Raw genomic sequence first — 19,834 nt, forward strand, 5'->3', positions numbered from 1 at the left:
TTTGGCAGTTGTGGGTGCTGCAGTAGTTGTTACAGCAGCAGCTTCTGTTGTGGTGGGGACCATTGGTGTAGTTGTAGGTTTGGCTGTTGTAGGTGCTGCAGTTGTTGTTACAGCAACAGCTTCTGTTGTGGTTGGGACCCTTGGTGTAGTTGTATGTTTGGCTGTTGTGGGTGCTGCAGTAGTCGTTATGGCAACAGCTTCTGTTGTGGTGGGGACCATTGGTGTAGTTGTAGGTTTGGCTGTTGTGGGTGCTGCAGTTGTTGTTACGGCAACAGCTTCTGTTGTGGTTGGGACCATTGTTGTAGTTGTAGGTTTGGCTGTTGTGGGTGCTGCAGTAGTCGTTATGGCAACAGCTTCTGTTGTGGTGGGGACCATTGGTGTAGTTGTAGGTTTGGCTGTTGTGGGTGCTGCAGTTTTTGTTACGGAAACAGCCTCTGTTGTTGTGGGGACCATTGGTGTAGTTGTAGGTTTGGCTGTTGTAGGTGCTGCTGTTGTTGTGGTGGGGACCATTGGTTTAGTTGTAGGTTTGGCTGTTGTAGGAGCTGCAGTTGTTGTTATGGCAACAGCTTCTGTTGTGGTGGGGACCATTGGTGTAGTTGTAGGTTTGGCTGTTGTAGGAGCTGCAGTAGTTGTTATGGCAACAGCTTCTGTTGTGGTGGGGACCAGTGGTGTAGTTGTAGGTTTGGCTGTTGTGGGTGCTGCAGTTGTTGTTACGGCAACAGCTTCTGTTGTGGTTGGGACCATTGTTGTAGTTGTAGGTTTGGCTGTTGTGGGTGCTGCAGTAGTCGTTATGGCAACAGCTTCTGTTGTGGTGGGGACCATTGGTGTAGTTGTAGGTTTGGCTGTTGTGGGTGCTGCAGTTTTTGTTACGGAAACAGCCTCTGTTGTTGTGGGGACCATTGGTGTAGTTGTATGTTTGGCTGTTGTAGGTGCTGTTGTTGTTGTGGTGGGGACCATTGGTTTAGTTGTAGGTTTGGCTGTTGTAGGAGCTGCAGTTGTTGTTATGGCAACAGCTTCTGTTGTGGTGGGGACCATTGGTGTAGTTGTAGGTTTGGCTGTTGTAGGAGCTGCAGTAGTTGTTATGGCAACAGCTTCTGTTGTGGTGGGGACCAGTGGTATAGTTGTAGGTTTGGCTGTTGTGGGTGCTGCAGTTGTTGTTACGGCAACAGCTTCTGTTGTGGTTGGGACCATTGGTGTAGTTGTAGGTTTGGTTGTTGTAGGAGCTGCAGTAGTTGTTACGGCAACAGCCTCTGTTGTGGTGGGGACCATTGGTGTAGTTGTAGGTTTGGCTGTTGTAGGAGCTGCAGTAGTTGTTATGGCAACAGCCTTGGTTGTGGTGGGGACCATTGGTGTAGTTGTAGGTTTGGCTGTTGTGGGTGCTGCAGTTGTTACGGCAACAGCTTCTGTTGTGGTTGGGACCATTGGTGTAGTTGTAGGTTTGGCTGTTGTAGGAGCTGCAGTAGTTGTTACGGCAACAGCCTTGGTTTTGGTGGGGACCATTGGTGTAGTTGTAGGTTTGGCTGTTGTGGGTGCTGCAGTAGTTGTTACAGCAGCAGCTTCTGTTGTAGTGGGGACCATTGGTGTAGTTGTAGGTTTGGCTGTTGTAGGTGCTGCAGTTGTTGTTACGGCAACAGCTTCTGTTGTGGTTGGGACCCTTGGTGTAGTTGTATGTTTGGCTGTTGTGGGTGCTGCAGTAGTCGTTATGGCAACAGCTTCTGTTGTGGTGGGGACCATTGGTGTAGTTGTAGGTTTGGCTGTTGTGGGTGCTGCAGTTGTTGTTACGGCAACAGCTTCTGTTGTGGTTGGGACCATTGTTGTAGTTGTAGGTTTGGCTGTTGTGGGTGCTGCAGTAGTCGTTATGGCAACAGCTTCTGTTGTGGTGGGGACCATTGGTGTAGTTGTAGGTTTGGCTGTTGTGGGTGCTGCAGTTTTTGTTACGGAAACAGCCTCTGTTGTTGTGGGGACCATTGGTGTAGTTGTAGGTTTGGCTGTTGTAGGTGCTGCTGTTGTTGTGGTGGGGACCATTGGTTTAGTTGTAGGTTTGGCTGTTGTAGGAGCTGCAGTTGTTGTTATGGCAACAGCTTCTGTTGTGGTGGGGACCATTGGTGTAGTTGTAGGTTTGGCTGTTGTATGAGCTGCAGTAGTTGTTATGGCAACAGCTTCTGTTGTGGTGGGGACCAGTGGTGTAGTTGTAGGTTTGGCTGTTGTGGGTGCTGCAGTTGTTGTTACGGCAACAGCTTCTGTTGTGGTTGGGACCATTGTTGTAGTTGTAGGTTTGGCTGTTGTGGGTGCTGCAGTAGTCGTTATGGCAACAGCTTCTGTTGTGGTGGGGACCATTGGTGTAGTTGTAGGTTTGGCTGTTGTGGGTGCTGCAGTTTTTGTTACGGAAACAGCCTCTGTTGTTGTGGGGACCATTGGTGTAGTTGTATGTTTGGCTGTTGTAGGTGCTGTTGTTGTTGTGGTGGGGACCATTGGTTTAGTTGTAGGTTTGGCTGTTGTAGGAGCTGCAGTTGTTGTTATGGCAACAGCTTCTGTTGTGGTGGGGACCATTGGTGTAGTTGTAGGTTTGGCTGTTGTAGGAGCTGCAGTAGTTGTTATGGCAACAGCTTCTGTTGTGGTGGGGACCAGTGGTATAGTTGTAGGTTTGGCTGTTGTGGGTGCTGCAGTTGTTGTTACGGCAACAGCTTCTGTTGTGGTTGGGACCATTGGTGTAGTTGTAGGTTTGGCTGTTGTGGGTGCTGCAGTAGTCGTTATGGCAACAGCCTTGGTTGTGGTGGGGACCAGTGGTGTAGTTGTAGGTTTGGCTGTTGTGGGTGCTGCAGATGTTGTTACGGCAACAGCTTCTGTTGTGGTGGGGACCATTGGTGTAGTTGTAGGTTTGGCTGTTGTGGGTGCTGCAGTAGTCGTTATGGCAACAGCTTCTGTTGTGGTGGGGACCATTGGTGTAGTTGTAGGTTTGGCTGTTGTGGGTGCTGCAGTTTTTGTTACGGAAACAGCCTCTGTTGTTGTGGGGACCATTGGTGTAGTTGTAGGTTTGGCTGTTGTAGGTGCTGCTGTTGTTGTGGTGGGGACCATTGGTTTAGTTGTAGGTTTGGCTGTTGTAGGAGCTGCAGTTGTTGTTATGGCAACAGCTTCTGTTGTGGTGGGGACCAGTGGTGTAGTTGTAGGTTTGGCTGTTGTGGGTGCTGCAGTTGTTGTTACGGCAACAGCTTCTGTTGTGGTTGGGACCATTGGTGTAGTTGTAGGTTTGGCTGTTGTGGGTGCTGCAGTAGTCGTTATGGCAACAGCCTTGGTTGTGGTGGGGACCAGTGGTGTAGTTGTAGGTTTGGCTGTTGTGGGTGCTGCAGTAGTTGTTACAGCAGCAGCTTCTGTTGTGGTGGGGACCATTGGTGTAGTTGTAGGTTTGGCTGTTGTAGGTGCTGCAGTTGTTGTTACGGCAACAGCTTCTGTTGTGGTTGGGACCCTTGGTGTAGTTGTATGTTTGGCTGTTGTGGGTGCTGCAGTAGTCGTTATGGCAACAGCTTCTGTTGTGATGGGGACCAGTGGTGTAGTTGTAGGTTTGGTTGTTGTAGGAGCTACAGTAGTTGTTACGGCAACAGCTGCTGCTGTGGTTGTAACCTCTGTTGTTGTAGGAGCTGAGAGATAGAAGTGGATTCAAATTCTCACTCAACCAGTATAACATTTTGTATAGCTGTTAGCTTCAATATATTTTACATCTTAAATGAAAAAAAAAACACTGTGTTTACCTGCTGTTGTGTTTGTAGCTGGTGCTAGAACAAAAAAAAAAAAAAAAAAAAACAAGATTAGTGTCTTTAATATGTAAGCTATTAGCAATAGTGAATGTACTGTAGCTCTACTTCAAATTCACAGAAAGTCAATCTTTATCTTACCTAATGTGGTGTTTGTGGCAGCCACTAGGAAAGAGATAAACACTATGACCTTATGTTTGCAGTGCCAAGAACATGCCATTAAAACATTCTGGTGAGACCTCTAATGTTTGGGATTATACTCTAAAGTGTTGTTCACACCAAGAACGATAAATATAAACAAATACGGCAAAAAAATGATCGTTCGAATATACTGTATGTGAGATTATACTCTAAATGGTTGTTCACACCAAGAACAATAACTATAAACAAAAACATCAGAAAAGTTTTTTTCTAACAAATACGTGTGAGATTATACTCTAAAGGGTTGTTCACCCTATAACGAACTATAAACAAAAACGACAAACAAGTATCGTTGTAAAAAACATGAATGATGATGTCCAGACATAAACCATAACGATAACGACATTAATAGATACAAAGCTGACAGCTGATCAGAATCCATCAAATTGTAGGTATCACATACAGTACATCGACATAAAGAGAGATTTTCCTTATTGTTTGCCTGTTGTCTGTGTGGACGATTATATCATCATTGTTCTAGTTATTGTTCCCGGTGAATGGCCCGGTATAGTAGGCCTATCATTTGTAAGAACAGAAATCATCCGAACTAATTTGCTGATTTTGTTTTTTTTGGCACAGTAAAAAGTCATATAAATGTATATTTCTATATGAACATTATGACCAAGCAAGCACTTACCAACTGAGTGTAAAATACTTAGCATTATCAGGCCTGGAAAATAAACAGTTAAGGACATATCATAAGTTAAGATCAATGCCATCTTTCAAAGCTCACTCATCATTATTTAGTACATCCTCAAATTGTTTTGTTTTATGTGTTTTGTTGCCTCACTTTTACTCAAGACATACGATGCATCACAGAGAGATTCCAACAACAATATTTTTGCTCACTTACAATATCTAACTCTAGGGGAGACAGTGAATAACCCAATTTCATAAAACAGTTGTGTGTTCCTTCAACATTTGACTTTACCCCTCCATGATAAGAGTAACATAAATATGTTGTGATGGGAGATGTGTTCATTTAGTCTAAGCCTTATTTAAGCTGGCACATATGACATTAGATGCAATGGCATATAAAATGGTGAGATCATGACATTTTTCAAAAACACGGTTGTGATAGTATTGAGACCCTCACAAAGCAGGGTCAGATAAAGAGTTTACAGTTGTACCCTCTCACCTGTGACATGTGAAAATCTTATGTAGTTCACTGAAATAGAGAGAGAGAGAGAGAGAGAGAGTGAGACGTTTAAGAATCCACACCAAACAGTATCACTTGTATCACTTTTTTATAACTCTAATCATGAAAGTAATTAATCATGTTTCTAAAATGGATAGTTCCAGTCCTTGATTATGATTAGCTGAGTCACATTTGATGTTGGTGTAAAATGCAACACAAACATACACCTTCATCTCATTCTGTTCTATAGTACTACTGGCTGTGCTTCCACAGCTTCCACAAAAGTGCAGCAGTGTCACAACGTTGCTTGGTAACCATTCAGATAGAGGAAATATATTTCTTGGCAGAAGAATGGTTATCTGTAAATAAACTGTTATATTTCACATTGCTGTGTCTTTGTTTCATGAAATCATGCCAGAATAGGTACAGTAGAAGCCATTTTAGAACAGCAATAAGGTCTGCTTATGTTTCGTGTCTAACAACCCTGAGCTAAAATCAGTGTAAGCTTATTGCTTAAAGGTGCGATGTTGGGTAATGTCACTTCTCTTGGCGTTCAAACAAAACAGAGAGCTAGCTCTGCATCTTGTTGGTGATTGGCTGGAACTGTTTGTTATACTTTTATGGTACAGGCTGGACCCATTTGTTTTTTTTTTTGTTTTGTTTGTTTTTAAAGTATATTTTTTTGGCCTTTTTGCCTTTATTAGTATAGGACAGTAAAGAGGTAGACAGGAAACAAGTGGGAGAGAGATGGGGGGGGATTAGGATATGACTGCAGGCCGGATTCGAACCTGGGTCCCCATGGGCACTCAGACCCATAAATGGTATGGGCGCTGTAGCCCACAGCGCCCCCACGACCCATTTGCTTTTGTTGCCGTTTTTGAATCCTGGGCTGTCCACAGAGACCACTTTGTTTACAGTGTATGCAGTGCACAGGCAGCTAGCGGATGACGAGGGGATGTTTTCTGTACAGTATGTGACAAAAATTTTTTTAGTTTAGAAACTGTTTTGTAGCACCTTCAATTAAGCCAGGGAGTCAAGATTTAGGCATACACTGTTTGCTTCAGCCAGTTAGCATGTGTTCCTCTCTTTTTTTTCATTCTGGTCACTTTTTCACTACCCAATGAACTATATATGCCACTGAAGGCAGTTTCAGCCAGCACATGTATTTCCAATGTAGCATTAGCAACATCAGCATCTGTTATAGCCTACTCTGCTCCTTTTGTGTTTTTATGCCCAACAGCGCAACTCTTTATTCAAGTTAAACACACACATAAATCCTTCAGCATTCTATCATGCTCATTTACTAAGGCTAGCAGATTTGTATTTGTTTTATTTTTTAAATGCCAGTTATTTAATGTATCCAGGACACTATGCACCCTTATAAAGTCCCCGTGGCCTTTGGAATTAAAATAACCCCACATCAACACATACCCTTCACCATACCAAGAGATTGGCATGGTTTTATGTCAGTTAGCGGCTAACTATTAGCTGGTTTGAATTGCATTGAGCTCAGATCTGCTAGCCTCTATGGGAATTTTAACACATAGGGTTAACATAGGCGTTCCAATACTAACATAGGGATCCAATGCCCCCTGTATTTTAAGGAAAACGTTTATTTATTTACAATACATTATTCATTCACAAAGAAAATTGATGTCCTTAAAGGTTGAATATTTCCTTTTTTTTTCATTTAAAGCATTAAGCTGGCAATAGGAAGATTGCTGGTTCAGGTTCCAGATGATGACCTGATGATATATGTTGTTAGTTTGCATAAAGAGAAGTGATTGAGCATCAAAGCTTTTTTTTTTTAGAGCCTTTGACGAAGTTTTACTTTGACACTCAATTTATAGCCCCTGAAATAACAGGTTTTACAAACATTTGTACACTCCATTCTTCTCTGTGTGCATTGCAAACCTGCAAAACCACAAAAAAATATCCCTGACTCTTAAAATGTGTATCATTCCAAATTCCATGAACTCTGGCACTCCTCTTACGGACAGGTGCGTCAGAGAAGACCAAAGGGCAAAGATCACCAATGGCCACGTAGTAAAAAAACTTCCGCACACTGACTGCTTCATAATAAGGTGACCAGATGTCTGAGACCAAAACCGGGGACATAATCTCAAAAATGTGGGACATTTTCTGTCTGATTATCAATCTGATTGAAACACATAAAAGTTTTATCTTCAAAAAACGGGGACATAGGTAGTTTTTCTGTATTTTCCAGGGACAGGCAACCAAAAACGCTGGCTGTCCCCTGAAACCGGGGATGTCTGGTCACCCTATACTTTACAAGCAATATAGATCGTTATTACAGCAACGTTTCGGTCAAATGGCCATCACCAGGCCATTTTTCCTGAATAGCTAAGTCGGATTGAAAAGTGCATTAGGCATATCCTCAACTAATTCACTGCCATCAATCATTGAAACAAAAATATCTACAGTTTAGTTCAAATTGTTGTGAAGAGGGAAAAGACAGAGAAGAGAAAAACATGTAGGCCTAAATTAAATTGCACTGGGCTGAGAAAATAGGCTGGCAATGTATCAGGTTGAGATCTAAATATAACACATGATTAATTTTAAAAATACATATGAACCCAAATTAATTGCCGTATCAAAACTAGCCAAATAAACCTCAGAAAGTGGCCATCTAGCCTATCTAGCCTCACATATAGTCCCTCTGACTGTGCCCTACCATCGCCTGCTGTGGTCTCCTTGCCCGGATTCCTGGCCCACGCATCCTAGCGACCCATTACTTTCCCTAAGGAAATCACTAATCTCAATGGACAATTCATTCCCCACTGGACCATTTGAGCTTTCTGAGACTAAGAATGACCTTACTGCAGTGTAACTGACCCTAGGCAGATGGCTTGGGCCCTTGAGTCGTGGATCTGTCCAAGGTTTCTTCCTATATGTGTCTCCCTCACCCCTTATACTCATGGGCCCTCTCTGAATCTCTGAACGTTTAACACTCTGTAAAGCGCCATGAGACATGTGTAATGTGTTGCCGCTCTATAAGTGAAATTAAATTGAAATTGAAATATAGTTGGAGGACCAAACCTACATTACATTTGAAAGGTGATAGAAAACGAATCTGAAAGGAATAGAATCGTCTCTAGTCCATAGGGAGTAGCCTAGGTATCTGATGATGAACACACATGAACTTGGGATTGAATGAATTTGGGATTTTCTCTGTAGGTCAGTCTGGCCAAGAGGCCATTGAAGCCCTCTAATGTCCCTAAAATACGGGCACGTAAATACAATCACTAATGGACGCATCGACGTGTATTTCTTTGGAATTGAGTAATCAATTGTGTTTAAAACCTTTGTGCATCAGATTGCTACATTTCTGAAATGATTAGGTAAGAGTTTAATATACCAATCTAAATTTCACCTCACTGTTATTTACGGCCCTGCTGGAGGTTGTAAGTCAATTAACCTTTCTCAGACCCACTGTCAATTACAAATGAGAAGGGTGTGGAGTCAACCAGGCTAGATGATAATGATGACGATGAAGAGTATGATGATGATGATGATACTTACTCTTGACCTCTTCAAATGACACTTAACATGTCGGTGAAGTCTTCTTTTCTTCTTTGACAACTCACTCACCTGTTAAAAGAAAACACATCTGTAGATAGACATAGTCGTTTGCTAAACATTTTGTTTTTAAACTGGGGAACCAAATGTGGGCATCTGAAATAAATCTGCTGTTTTTCTCAACACATACGGCTTACAAATGTCCATGTGAAATCTAGTAGCAATCATTATTCACAGACAATTTTGAGATCATGACATCTGAACTTTGCTGCAGATTTAGATGAGAGCGCAAATTTGCAATCAGAAGAAAATAAAAAAAAATATCTGGATGTATAAGGAATATCAAGCTAATATTTTTGGCTAAGTTAGTTTAAATGGTTACTCTTTAAATGGTAAAAGTTTGAAGCAAATCTGAGATGGTCGAGCAGAAAGTTTTTCTAAAATCTGTTAAATTTAGGTGGAACAACCCCCCTATGTTCACTCAGCAGAGAGACTGATAGTTGATATAGTCGTTCAAGACACCATTAGACTCAGAGAAATGTGACAACGAGTGATTGAAGGCATTGTAAATTTTTAAGGAATCAACACAGTCAGCCTTCCCACCATTGCCCATGTCCTCACACGCAGCAGCAAGTGCACCGACTACCCTTTGAGCGCAACTCTGAGAGAAAAGCGTACATTTAGACATAGTGCAATATTCCAGTATTGCATACATACTATCAGAGTCTGTAGCTTCACAGTACAAGTCATGTTCTGTACAGTAACGGCCTGTCATTCTGTTCCTAACGCTGTTGGAAAGCTGTGAAATGCCTGCATAGACCTCTGAAGTTTGCCTACAAAAAGGACCCAAAGCTGCCATCTTTGCCCATATAAGGCGATCCGGGAGTTAATAGACCTCTGAAGTTCGCCTACAAAAAAGCTACCATCTTTGCCCAAATAAGGAGATCCGGTATCTTGAGATTTTTTCTATGGGAAAATAACACGGGGATTTTCAGTTATCGCACCTGTTAAACTCACCTGGGGATGATGACATTGGAAATGCAGACGTTTTTCGCTAGACAGTTTTGTCCACTGCTGTCTAGTGGATACTGTGATCTCCGGTAGGTGAAGACGGCACACTTTGATCTTTGCTACCCCAGAGCTAACTTACAATGCAACTTGCCATAGGCAGTTAGCTTCAATTAACTCCCGGATCTCCTTATATGGGCAAAGATGGCAGCTTTGGATCCTTTTTGTAGGCGAACTTCAGAGGTCTATTGAAGCTAACTGTGGCAAGTTGCATTGTAAGTTAGCTCTGGGGTAGCAAAGATCAAAGTGTGCCGTCTTCACCTACCGAAGATCACAGTATCCACTACTAGACGGCAGTGGACAAAACTGTGTAGCGAAAAATGTCTGCATTTTCAATGTCATCATCCCCGTGAGAGTTTAACAGGTGCGATAATTCAAAATCACCATGTTATTTTCCCATAGAAAAAATCTCAAGATACCGGATCTCCTTATTTGGGCAAAGATGTCAAATATTGTTGATTGTTGGTTCTGTCTTTTTCTCACTTAAAAAAACATGTTTTTTTTTTATTATTATTCACATAGAGAATTGTTTAATTGGATGACCCAGGCCAAATGATTACGCCCAGTGAAAAAAAAAAAAATCTTTATTCTTTATTGTCATTATTATATTATATTTTATTCTTTAAATCAGAAAGAACATTCCTCCAGGAGCTACACACCCTGCCCTGAACACTGTGTCTTCCACTGTTTGGTGTATTGTTTTATCACTGCTCTTTTTTAATTTTGCCTGATGTGTGAATAATCTAAGACCATTAGTGTGTTTTGAGCAACGTTAAAAGTACTTTGAGATGATTGTTCAGTTTTTTTTTTTTAACAAGATTCAATGGTTGTGAGAATGTAGTTTACAGTTTTGAGGAAAAGGTAGAGAGTTTCAATAAAGGTGCTTTAGCAGTTGTGAAAAACTGTAAGATATTTTCATTTGCTGTATGCAAATAGAAATGCCATCATGCTATAAGGTGTAAATATTTCCCTGAAACCAATTTTGTTGTATTTTCAACAGAACACTGATTTGATTGACAGCTTGCAGTATAATCCTTTGAGTGGGTTGCATTAGTGCTTTAAGGACTGACTGGCAGATTGGCATTTGCCTAATCCTGTCCTTTAAACTGTTAGAAATATAATATAAATATAATGAAAAAAAGAATAGAAATATAATTTAAAATGGGACAATTTAGGAATTATGTGCAATGTCAGACTGCAACAATATTCGGTTTACAATCTACTGTGTGTGCACTAACGTGCTACATATGATCAACCAGTCTTTGCCCATCAAGGAAAATGTCCAATCTATTTTAAAGGTAAGTGAGTAACACACTAATTGTACAATTTACAAAAGCAAAAGAACAGTAAACATTGAAATATAAATTATATAGAACAGACATTCCATTTATACTAATACTAAACCAGCAAATTACAGAAAATAATCCATGTTGATTCTTACCTCTGTGAAATATGGTATCCTGATGATTCCAGAATCAGTTTAAGATGTGAGGAGCTGTGAGTCAACGTATGTCGCCTGAACATATGACTATGCATCTGTGCAGTGCATGTTCATGTCTTAAGACACATCCATGTCACCATACTGGTTCTGCTAAGAAAGGCCACAAAGGTCATTACAAACATCCTCAGGTAAGCTCTCAGAGATGCAGTGGGTAGATTGTGTTATACAATGCATGATTGGGAATATTGTGAGCAGCGTCGAAAATCACATTATGAAACGGATATTTGCATAATGTTACCTTAAGGTCACATAATCCGTCCTTATAACATCTTGTGTAGTACAGATAACATAGTGTGTGACATAGACCCTGTCCTCAGTCAAAGTCTTGGAGTAAAATGATGACTTGTGATGTTTAGTCTTGTTTAATGCTCTATATCCCTTTTAATATCTCTAGTTAACAGGGATGTAAAGAGTTTATTCACCAATTGCAACTTTTACCATTCAAAAGTCACACTGTATAATCCACATTCACAATATGAACAGTAAACTCATCAACACTATAGGAACAATTTAATACCAATGGCATTGATATAAACATTAGACAATAACCTCCATCATCAAACACGTTCTGGTTAAACTATGAATTCTGTGATCTCTGTAGACGGTGCCATGCGGTGTCAGATTTTTCAAAATAGGCATTCAGAACGTGTTTGATGATGGAGGTTATTGTCTAATGTTTATATCAATGCCATTGTTATTAAATTGTTCCTATAGTGTTGATGAGTCTACTGTTCATATTGTGAATGTGGATTATACAGTGTGACTTTTGAATGGTAAAAGTTGCAATTGGTGAATAAACTCTTTTGAGAGGAGGCTTAACTCTAATAAGAGGTTAAAGTCTATTTCTGAAATTTCAGAAGTGGATAAACTGTCTTTACTTGCATTTTGCCTCCACTATATATATATGTGTGTCAATAAACTATCCATCTATCTATCTATCTGCTGTATCTATCTATCTCTTTTCGGAAACATCAACCAGCAAACTATCCATACTTGTGTCAACGGGAACTAGCAAACTCATACTTGTGACAACATAAAGTAGCAAACTATCCATGCTTGTGACGACATCAACTAGCAAACTACCCTAGCCCCCCAAAAAGCAAATGTTACGCAAAATGTATATTTGAAAGTCAAACCTTATGGCATGTATGGGACATTAGTCTAAACAGTAAGCTAACTTTATCATAATAATGGATTTATAGATTTCTTAAAAAAAAACATAAAACTGGGAAAAGCTGGAAGTAAAAATGAAGCCTTGAAGGCCACCATGTGAGGGAAGGTAGTCTCCATCCTGTGCAGTCGTTCTAATCTGAAATGTGAAATGAATGCTTATTAATGCTAAACTAACTTCATCACAGTATGTTGTGATCTCAGCAGAATATCATACTAATACTTCCTATGCTCCCTCCAAATCTCCATGGCCTGACTCGAGCTGAATCCAGGTTTGATTGAGTTTTAATGATTTACCGTCAGCTCAAGTCAAGTCAAGTCAAGTTTATTTATATAGCGCATTTCATACACAGAGGTCATTCAATGTGCTTTATATAAACAAAAGCCAAACAGTAATAGCAGATAAAAGCATAGATGAGCAAAGAGTAATAATAATAATAGTAGTAATAATAATAAGATAAAAAATAAAAAGAAAGCAATAAAGAATAATTAACATAAAATACTTAAGGTGGAGTAACTAGAAGACAGGTCTGTTTTTAACAGATAGACTTTGCCAGAGTCTAATAGCAAACCAATGATAGTGATCCTTCTCAAACACCCAGAGCACATCTAATCCTCTTATATTTCTATTTTATTTCTAATCGATGGTTGCACACAGTATCTATAGGTTATGTCCAGGGGGATTGAGATGTGTTATATGCAAATAGCACACCCACTCACATATTCAGCATACTACCCAGAATCTGACGGCCACCTGGGGCAGTAGCCAGCAACTTGTTCTCTGCGTGCTCTTCCCTGTCAGTTGCTATCTGTTCTAAAAACCATGGTTAGTAATTCACAGTATTAAAACAAGATAATTCAGATTTACCATAATGGGCCTCAACTTTGTGAATTATTTCACCTTAGAATTTATGAAACTCATTCTGTGCCACACTAAATTATAACGAGAAAAAAATAGTCTCTGACTTTGGCAATGCACAGAACATTTGGCATTATCAGGTTATTGTCATGGGTAGAAGCATGCTCTGCTCTCATATAGGCATATGCTACCACACGACCACTGCGCTCCTCAGCTGAGCGACGTCTAGCTCTTCCATCAGCACGCTCAGGCCAATCCAAACTTTTCTCACCTGTCGTCCCTCGTTGGTGGAAGGCACTACCTGTTCCTACTAGAGTAGGGACATCCCTCGCCATCTTCAAAAAATGTCTGAAAACCCAGCTCTTCAGAGAACATCTCCTCTCAGAGCACTACTACAGACAATTGCACTCATTGCTGCACTTTAAATGCGGCTTTAAAAATTTTACCCTGCACACGCCCGGACTCGAACCCGCGAGACAGCAGCACCTCGGATTGGGAGTCGAGCACGATAACAATCCAGCTAAAAGCCCAGGCTAGCTTTCATGCCAGCAGCGCTCCTGAAGCGTCGGGGAGTGAGGTTTACTAACGTTCTACAGCATAGCTAACCAGCTAGCAACTGTTACACTAGCATGTACTTGCATTATGTATTTGTGGGTAGCCTACCTACTGTACATAGTTATATATTGCAATACTGAGTGCTTTTAGAAAACTGCCAATTTGTCTGCATGTTTTACCAGAGGCATAGGGCTGACCTGAGACCTGCTGGATGGGGTAAATCTGGTCATGATAGATTTGATATACAAACCATTCTTCGCTCCAGTCAAGGCCTCGTTGTCCTTCAGTGAGTAGCCTACTGAATCCACCATTGCTAGTGTGTGTCACATTGGATAAAAGGGTCTGCTGAAATGTAAGTTTAACTTTGGTTTACACATTACTTAGAGCACTAATGAGTGACTACTACATGATACCTAACTTTCTTACAAGTCACCCATTATATTCTGCATAACTTGGATAAACTTCTTACACCACACCGGGATAAAAATTGTGTCTTTCTTGTATTATACCATCTACCGATGATAAAACGAATTACCTTTCCTAACCATCTACCTGGGATGAAACTGCTGATGCATGTGATACATGTGATGCATGTGATACACCATGTACCCATGATAAAACGACTTACCTCCGACACATCTACCCATGATAAAACTGCTCATCTCTTCATTGTCTTACCTGTCTTATCTTGTACCATCTGCCTGCGATAAAATGACTTCACTCTGTTAACCATCTACCCATGATAAAACTGCCTTACCTGTTTTAATGCCACTTGTGATAAACCATACTCACACCTGGTAACTATGTCATAAGCCGGTTTATCTCTGCTCATTATCATGAAGTCACTTGTTAGGCCTACATCATAAAAAAGGAAAGAAAACATAAAATCAATGAAACTGCTTTGACTCCTACTTAGCATACCTAGCTTAGCTTACTGCTACAGTGGCTCTTAGAGCATGGAGTAGATCAGCCCAGAGGGCATGGAAACTTGTGACTTCTGACTAATGATGGGACTGGAGTGGAGGAACAGGACTTGTGAGTCAAATGTCAGCTGTCTCAGCACATTCTTCCTCCTTTTCTTCCTCGTCATCCTCGTCATCCTTCTGCTACTATCCTATACTACCACTAGTATACAAATAATAATGATAACAACAATAATAATAATGAGATGATGATGATAATAAGAAATATATGAGACATTATATTTATAGGCTGTTTTTTCTGGATGCTCAAAGTTGCTTTGATTATGCAAGTTAACAGTCACTCCATTCATCAGCAAGTGCTTGGAGAGGTCGGTCCGGCAGCACATCAAAGCTAACCTAATTTGCCTACAGAGCGAACAGGTTAGATTGACTGAGGATGTTATCGCTAGCTCTTCTCAGCAACACACTGTAGGCTAAATCATGAACACGAGTGAGCGAGTGAGCTACAGTAGCCGGGAGCGTACCTATGTTCCCCAGGTCCTTTGTTCCCCGGGTCCTATGTTCCCCACTCTGTATGGGACCGGGGAACATAGGACCCTTTTGGGGAAAAAAATGGGGAACATAGGACCCGGGGAACATAGGGATGACCCCACAGTGGCCTATATGCGAAAATTCTCTTCATCGACTTTAGCTCTGCAGTCAACACATCATTCTTAGCATAACATACTGATTAGCCTACCAAGCTTGCTGACTCCAGGACTCTCACAATCCAGACTTCCTGACCAACTGAACCCAAACCGTTAAGGGCCGCTGCGTGCCACCTGGAATGATAAGTAGGCCTAGCCTATAACGATAGCTTAAAAGCGTCCACACAGCCAACAATGAGGAAAGTCACTACAGATAAACTTCATGTAATTATTGTGTACCTTGTTCAGTACTTTTACAGTGAAACCTACTTTTACTTTGAAAATTGTTTCTGAAACCTATCAAATAGTTATTTTTAGTGGCCCTATGAAAGGTATGTGACCACTGACCACATTAATGCACTCCTCTACTGTAAGTCTAAGCAATGGAAGGGCCATGCAGAGACATTGAGGTGGGGGTGCAATTGACAGACAAGCGGACATCACATGTGATGTCGATGATGACTTGTGGCCAGATCTGAACAGAAGGCAGGATCCATAAAGCCCCACCCCATCCCGTCACACACACACACACACACACACACACACACACACACACACACATAAGAATTTTTTTGTTGTTGTTTTTTCAATGACAATTTCTATAGTAATTGTTTTACTTTTGTTTTGTTACTACATTTTTTATGTACAGAGTACATTCACATACAGTATCGTATTGTATTGATTAAGTGTGATTATACTTTCCTTATTTCTGTAAGAGACTAAGAGTATTTAAAAAAAAAAAAAAAAAAACTTTTGTTGCAAAAATGTTAGTTCTTACTGCAGATTTTTTTCAGAATCCAAGAAAATTACAATAGAAATAGACTGCAGTGTTTTATATAAAACGCATCAGTGTGTTGCTGTTGATCTTTTTTTTTTTTTTTTTTTGGCTATTATTACATTTTTAGAAGGGATTGTGGAGTTTTGATTGCATTGTTTGATTTTGGCATAGATGTGAGTGGTTTATCTCCAAGTGCTATGTCTTATTTGGCTGTGTGTAGAGTTTTGACATAATGAGCCACATTTGGCAAAAAGAGTTTAAGCAAAAACTGTAATATGTTGTATTAGTCAAAACTCAAAACACAATGGCAGGCCATCTTCCTCTAAAAACTGTTTGCCTCTGATAAATGTCATTCCTCTCTCATTTGATCTCTGTGAGAAACAACTCACCTCAGATTAGTGTCTTTCATGTTGTTCAGAACGGTCTTTCCCTGTGTTAGACAGTTGTCCTTCAATTACACTATAGTGACTACAAACATTTAAACAGTTCTGACTCGCTACAAACAAATCCAGATTCCAGCTAACATTTGTTTATTTTCGAAAATTATGCATTTTAGGATATCATTAACATGAAACATAGTCCACCCAAGCAGTGCAGTAGAACGCATGCAGTATGTACAAGAATACGATCACAGATTCAATGTGGTTACATGTAAATATGCGTTGCGATCAGATGCATTGTAGCCAAATGATTTGGCTGGCATGTCTCCCTACTCAGTCTCTGCCCATGCTGCCCTACCAATTCAATTCCATTTCAATTCAATTCAATTTAATGTCGCTTATAGAGCGCCAATACATTACACATGTCTCATGGCGCTTTACAGAGTGTTAGACATTTAAAGAGAGCCCATGAGTAACAGGGGCAAGGAAAAACTCCCTTCCAGTGCCCAGGTTAATATATTCATTAATTCATTCAAACCTACCCCTTCCCACACGTGACTTGCATGCCAACCATAAACAACGAAATAATAGCGAATAAAAAATATATATATATATATATGTTATGATGTTATGTATGTTAGGCCTCCCTGGGTCCTCGGGGAAACTTCAATCTGGTTCTGTTAGGCCTGGGGCTGCATTCCATTTCCACGGCGATGTGACTAATGTGTACAAAGTTATACATTCTGGCTGTGGCACCCCATGGGGGTCGTTTGGCTGCATTCTCTGGGCTGCTCCGAGTTATTAGCAGGTCACCTGAGGGGACATAGTGACATGATGTCGTGGCAACAAAGGGACCTACCCCATCCCCAGGCTCTTTTGTCCCCATCCATTAAGTGACTCTGCTTTCCAACAACTGACAGCTGATGAAAAGGACTCAATAGTCAAATACATGCATGTTTGAATTTCAAGTATGTTTCAGAAAAAAATGTAAAGGTCCCGTCCTTTTTTTAGGTGAAGGAAGAGCAGAGCGGCGTGTGACTGATTTAGTTCACAGAATGTGATTGTGCAAGAGAAATGCTTCAAACAATTAGGGACTGAAAACAGGACGATTTTCATTTTGGTTTGTTCTGAGCAAAAACATAATTATTCGTTCCCTTTCCAGTGTTCCATGGCCACTTCTCTAAACGGTAACCAGTTAGAACGTTATAGAGGAACGTTTACATTAATAATGTTCCTTTAAAGGGGTGATGGAATGGTTGAACAGAGCATTTGACCTTATTCTGTGATGCTCACACAGAGGGTATGCAACATAGGTCAGTCTAAGAAGAGTCTTACCGTGGTTCAGCTAGAACAACGGGTTAAACTCTCTACGTTGTTCTCTTTTTTCAAACCACATTCTCCCTTGAATCCTGTTGCAAAACTGAACAATCACCTCAAAACACTTTCAACTTTGCTCAAAACTCACTAATGGTCTCAAATCATTCAACATCAGGCGAAATTAGACTCCATGTAGAGCAGTGATACGACAATACACCAAACAATGGAAGACACAGTTTTTCAGGGCTGGGTGTATACAGTAGCTCCTGGAGGAGCGTTTATTACAGTAATTCTAATTTAAAAAATAAAATATCACAATGAAAATAAAGGATGAGGACATACAGCATATAGAAATATTCTCCATGTAAAGAAATAAATTGATAGTTTGTAAGTGAACAGAAAGACAGACAGATACTGTACAGAATATGATTTGTACTGTGAAGCCACAGACTCTGATAGTTTACTCTAAGTATGCAATACTGTAATATTTGACTATTGTGTCTGAATTTACACTTACTTGGACATACTGATAACTCAGATAACTCTCTTTCACTCTCTCAGAGTTGCACTCAAAGGGCAGTAAGTGTACAGTAACAGTGGACACTCAGTGATTACTGTACTGTACTGATGTTGGGTTGAACGCAAAGTCCTGCTACTCTCATTGGCATTCCATGAACCAGAACATGGTCAATGATTGTTGCCCAAATTTCATCATTTACAGTATTGCAACTCTTGGGACTCTTTGTCTGTCTCTTCATCCTCTTCCTCCAACCTGCACCCTCCTCTTCCTTGTACCCCACCTCTACTGTAACACACACTTGTTGTCCCCTGCGTCTCTGTCAACTCTGAACTGACTTATATTGGTATCATTAGACACAAGTGTTATCAATTTTGAGTGGTCGTGTTCAAATGCTTTAACTGTGTTCCACTTCCGCCTTGTTTGGTTGTCAATATAATTAACAAGAGCATCAGAATGCACAATGTGTTGTTGTGTGTGTAAAATGGGTGAAAGTAGTCTATGGTTTTGCCAAAAAAGGGAAAGTTTCAACAACTGTGTTCAGGCACTTGATCATTTGATTCAGAGAATGGGGTTTAGTGTAGCCTGGGTTTCCCATACTGCCTTGCGCGGTGATTTCTTTCACGCTGCTAAGGCAGTCTGGAAACTAACGCCCCCATGTTCGCCTGATGTTGGAGGCCAATCACAGAACAGGGGAGAAAGCAAGACCATGAGGAGCTATGCAGAGACGCATTTGATTGACATCCGTGGCGCCCAATGAACGGATCTGGGCATTTTTTCAAATACGAGAAAATGAACGTCTGGTTGCCAGACCACGTCTCATTTGAGAAGTGGGAGGCGTTAGCCAGGCTAGGTTTAGTGAGGAACTGTGAAAAAACTGTAAATGTTATTTCACAAGCCCAGCGACAGGCTGGAGGATAAAGCGGTCCGTTTTAGCAGACTTAACGCCCCCTTGTGGTTGTCAGGGCATGTGGTTTCTCATGAATAATGAATTACCTTGCAGCCTCACTTTGCAACAGTCTAACACTCCTGGCCTGTTCGTGGTGCGCGTTAAATGAACTATGTTTCAATTATATTATTATCAATTGATAATATTACACACTTTTGCTTTGTGAGCAAACATATTTATTACGTAAGTAAGTAACAAAAGTAGAATAGTAAAAATAAAGTATTTTCTGAGGTTGTGTGAAGATGTTTCTCTCTCAGTGGAGCAGTGGCTGGCCGTGAACTCTGAATCTGTAGACGCAGGAGTACTCAGGGTTACCCCAGTTACTGAGAACCCTCAACTGCACCGCACGATACACATCCTTCACAGAGTCCTGAGAGAGAGAGAGAGAGAGAGAGAGAGAGGGGGGGGGGGGGGGGGTAAGTGTCAGATGGAACACACAGTGACAGTGAGAAATAATAAAATAATCTTGTTAATTTAAGGCATGATGGTTTGCAGGTTTCTGA

General features: G+C 40.7%; 1 protein-coding gene across 1 annotated transcript in view; it reads right to left on the reverse strand.

Annotated features, from left to right (window-relative positions):
* Positions 1–19,502: 19,502 nt before the first annotated feature.
* LOC134070192 (SUN domain-containing protein 2-like) overlaps positions 19,503–19,834 on the reverse strand; it is a 6,095-nt gene continuing 5,763 nt past the window's right edge. The window contains exon 18 of the mRNA XM_062526448.1: positions 19,503–19,701. Within this exon, the coding sequence (XP_062382432.1) occupies positions 19,585–19,701 (117 nt within the window). The 3' untranslated portion in view covers positions 19,503–19,584. The remainder of the gene's footprint in view (positions 19,702–19,834) is intronic.

Source organism: Sardina pilchardus, chromosome 22, assembly GCF_963854185.1.
Source record: "Sardina pilchardus chromosome 22, fSarPil1.1, whole genome shotgun sequence".
Taxonomy (NCBI): Eukaryota; Metazoa; Chordata; class Actinopteri; order Clupeiformes; family Clupeidae; genus Sardina; species Sardina pilchardus.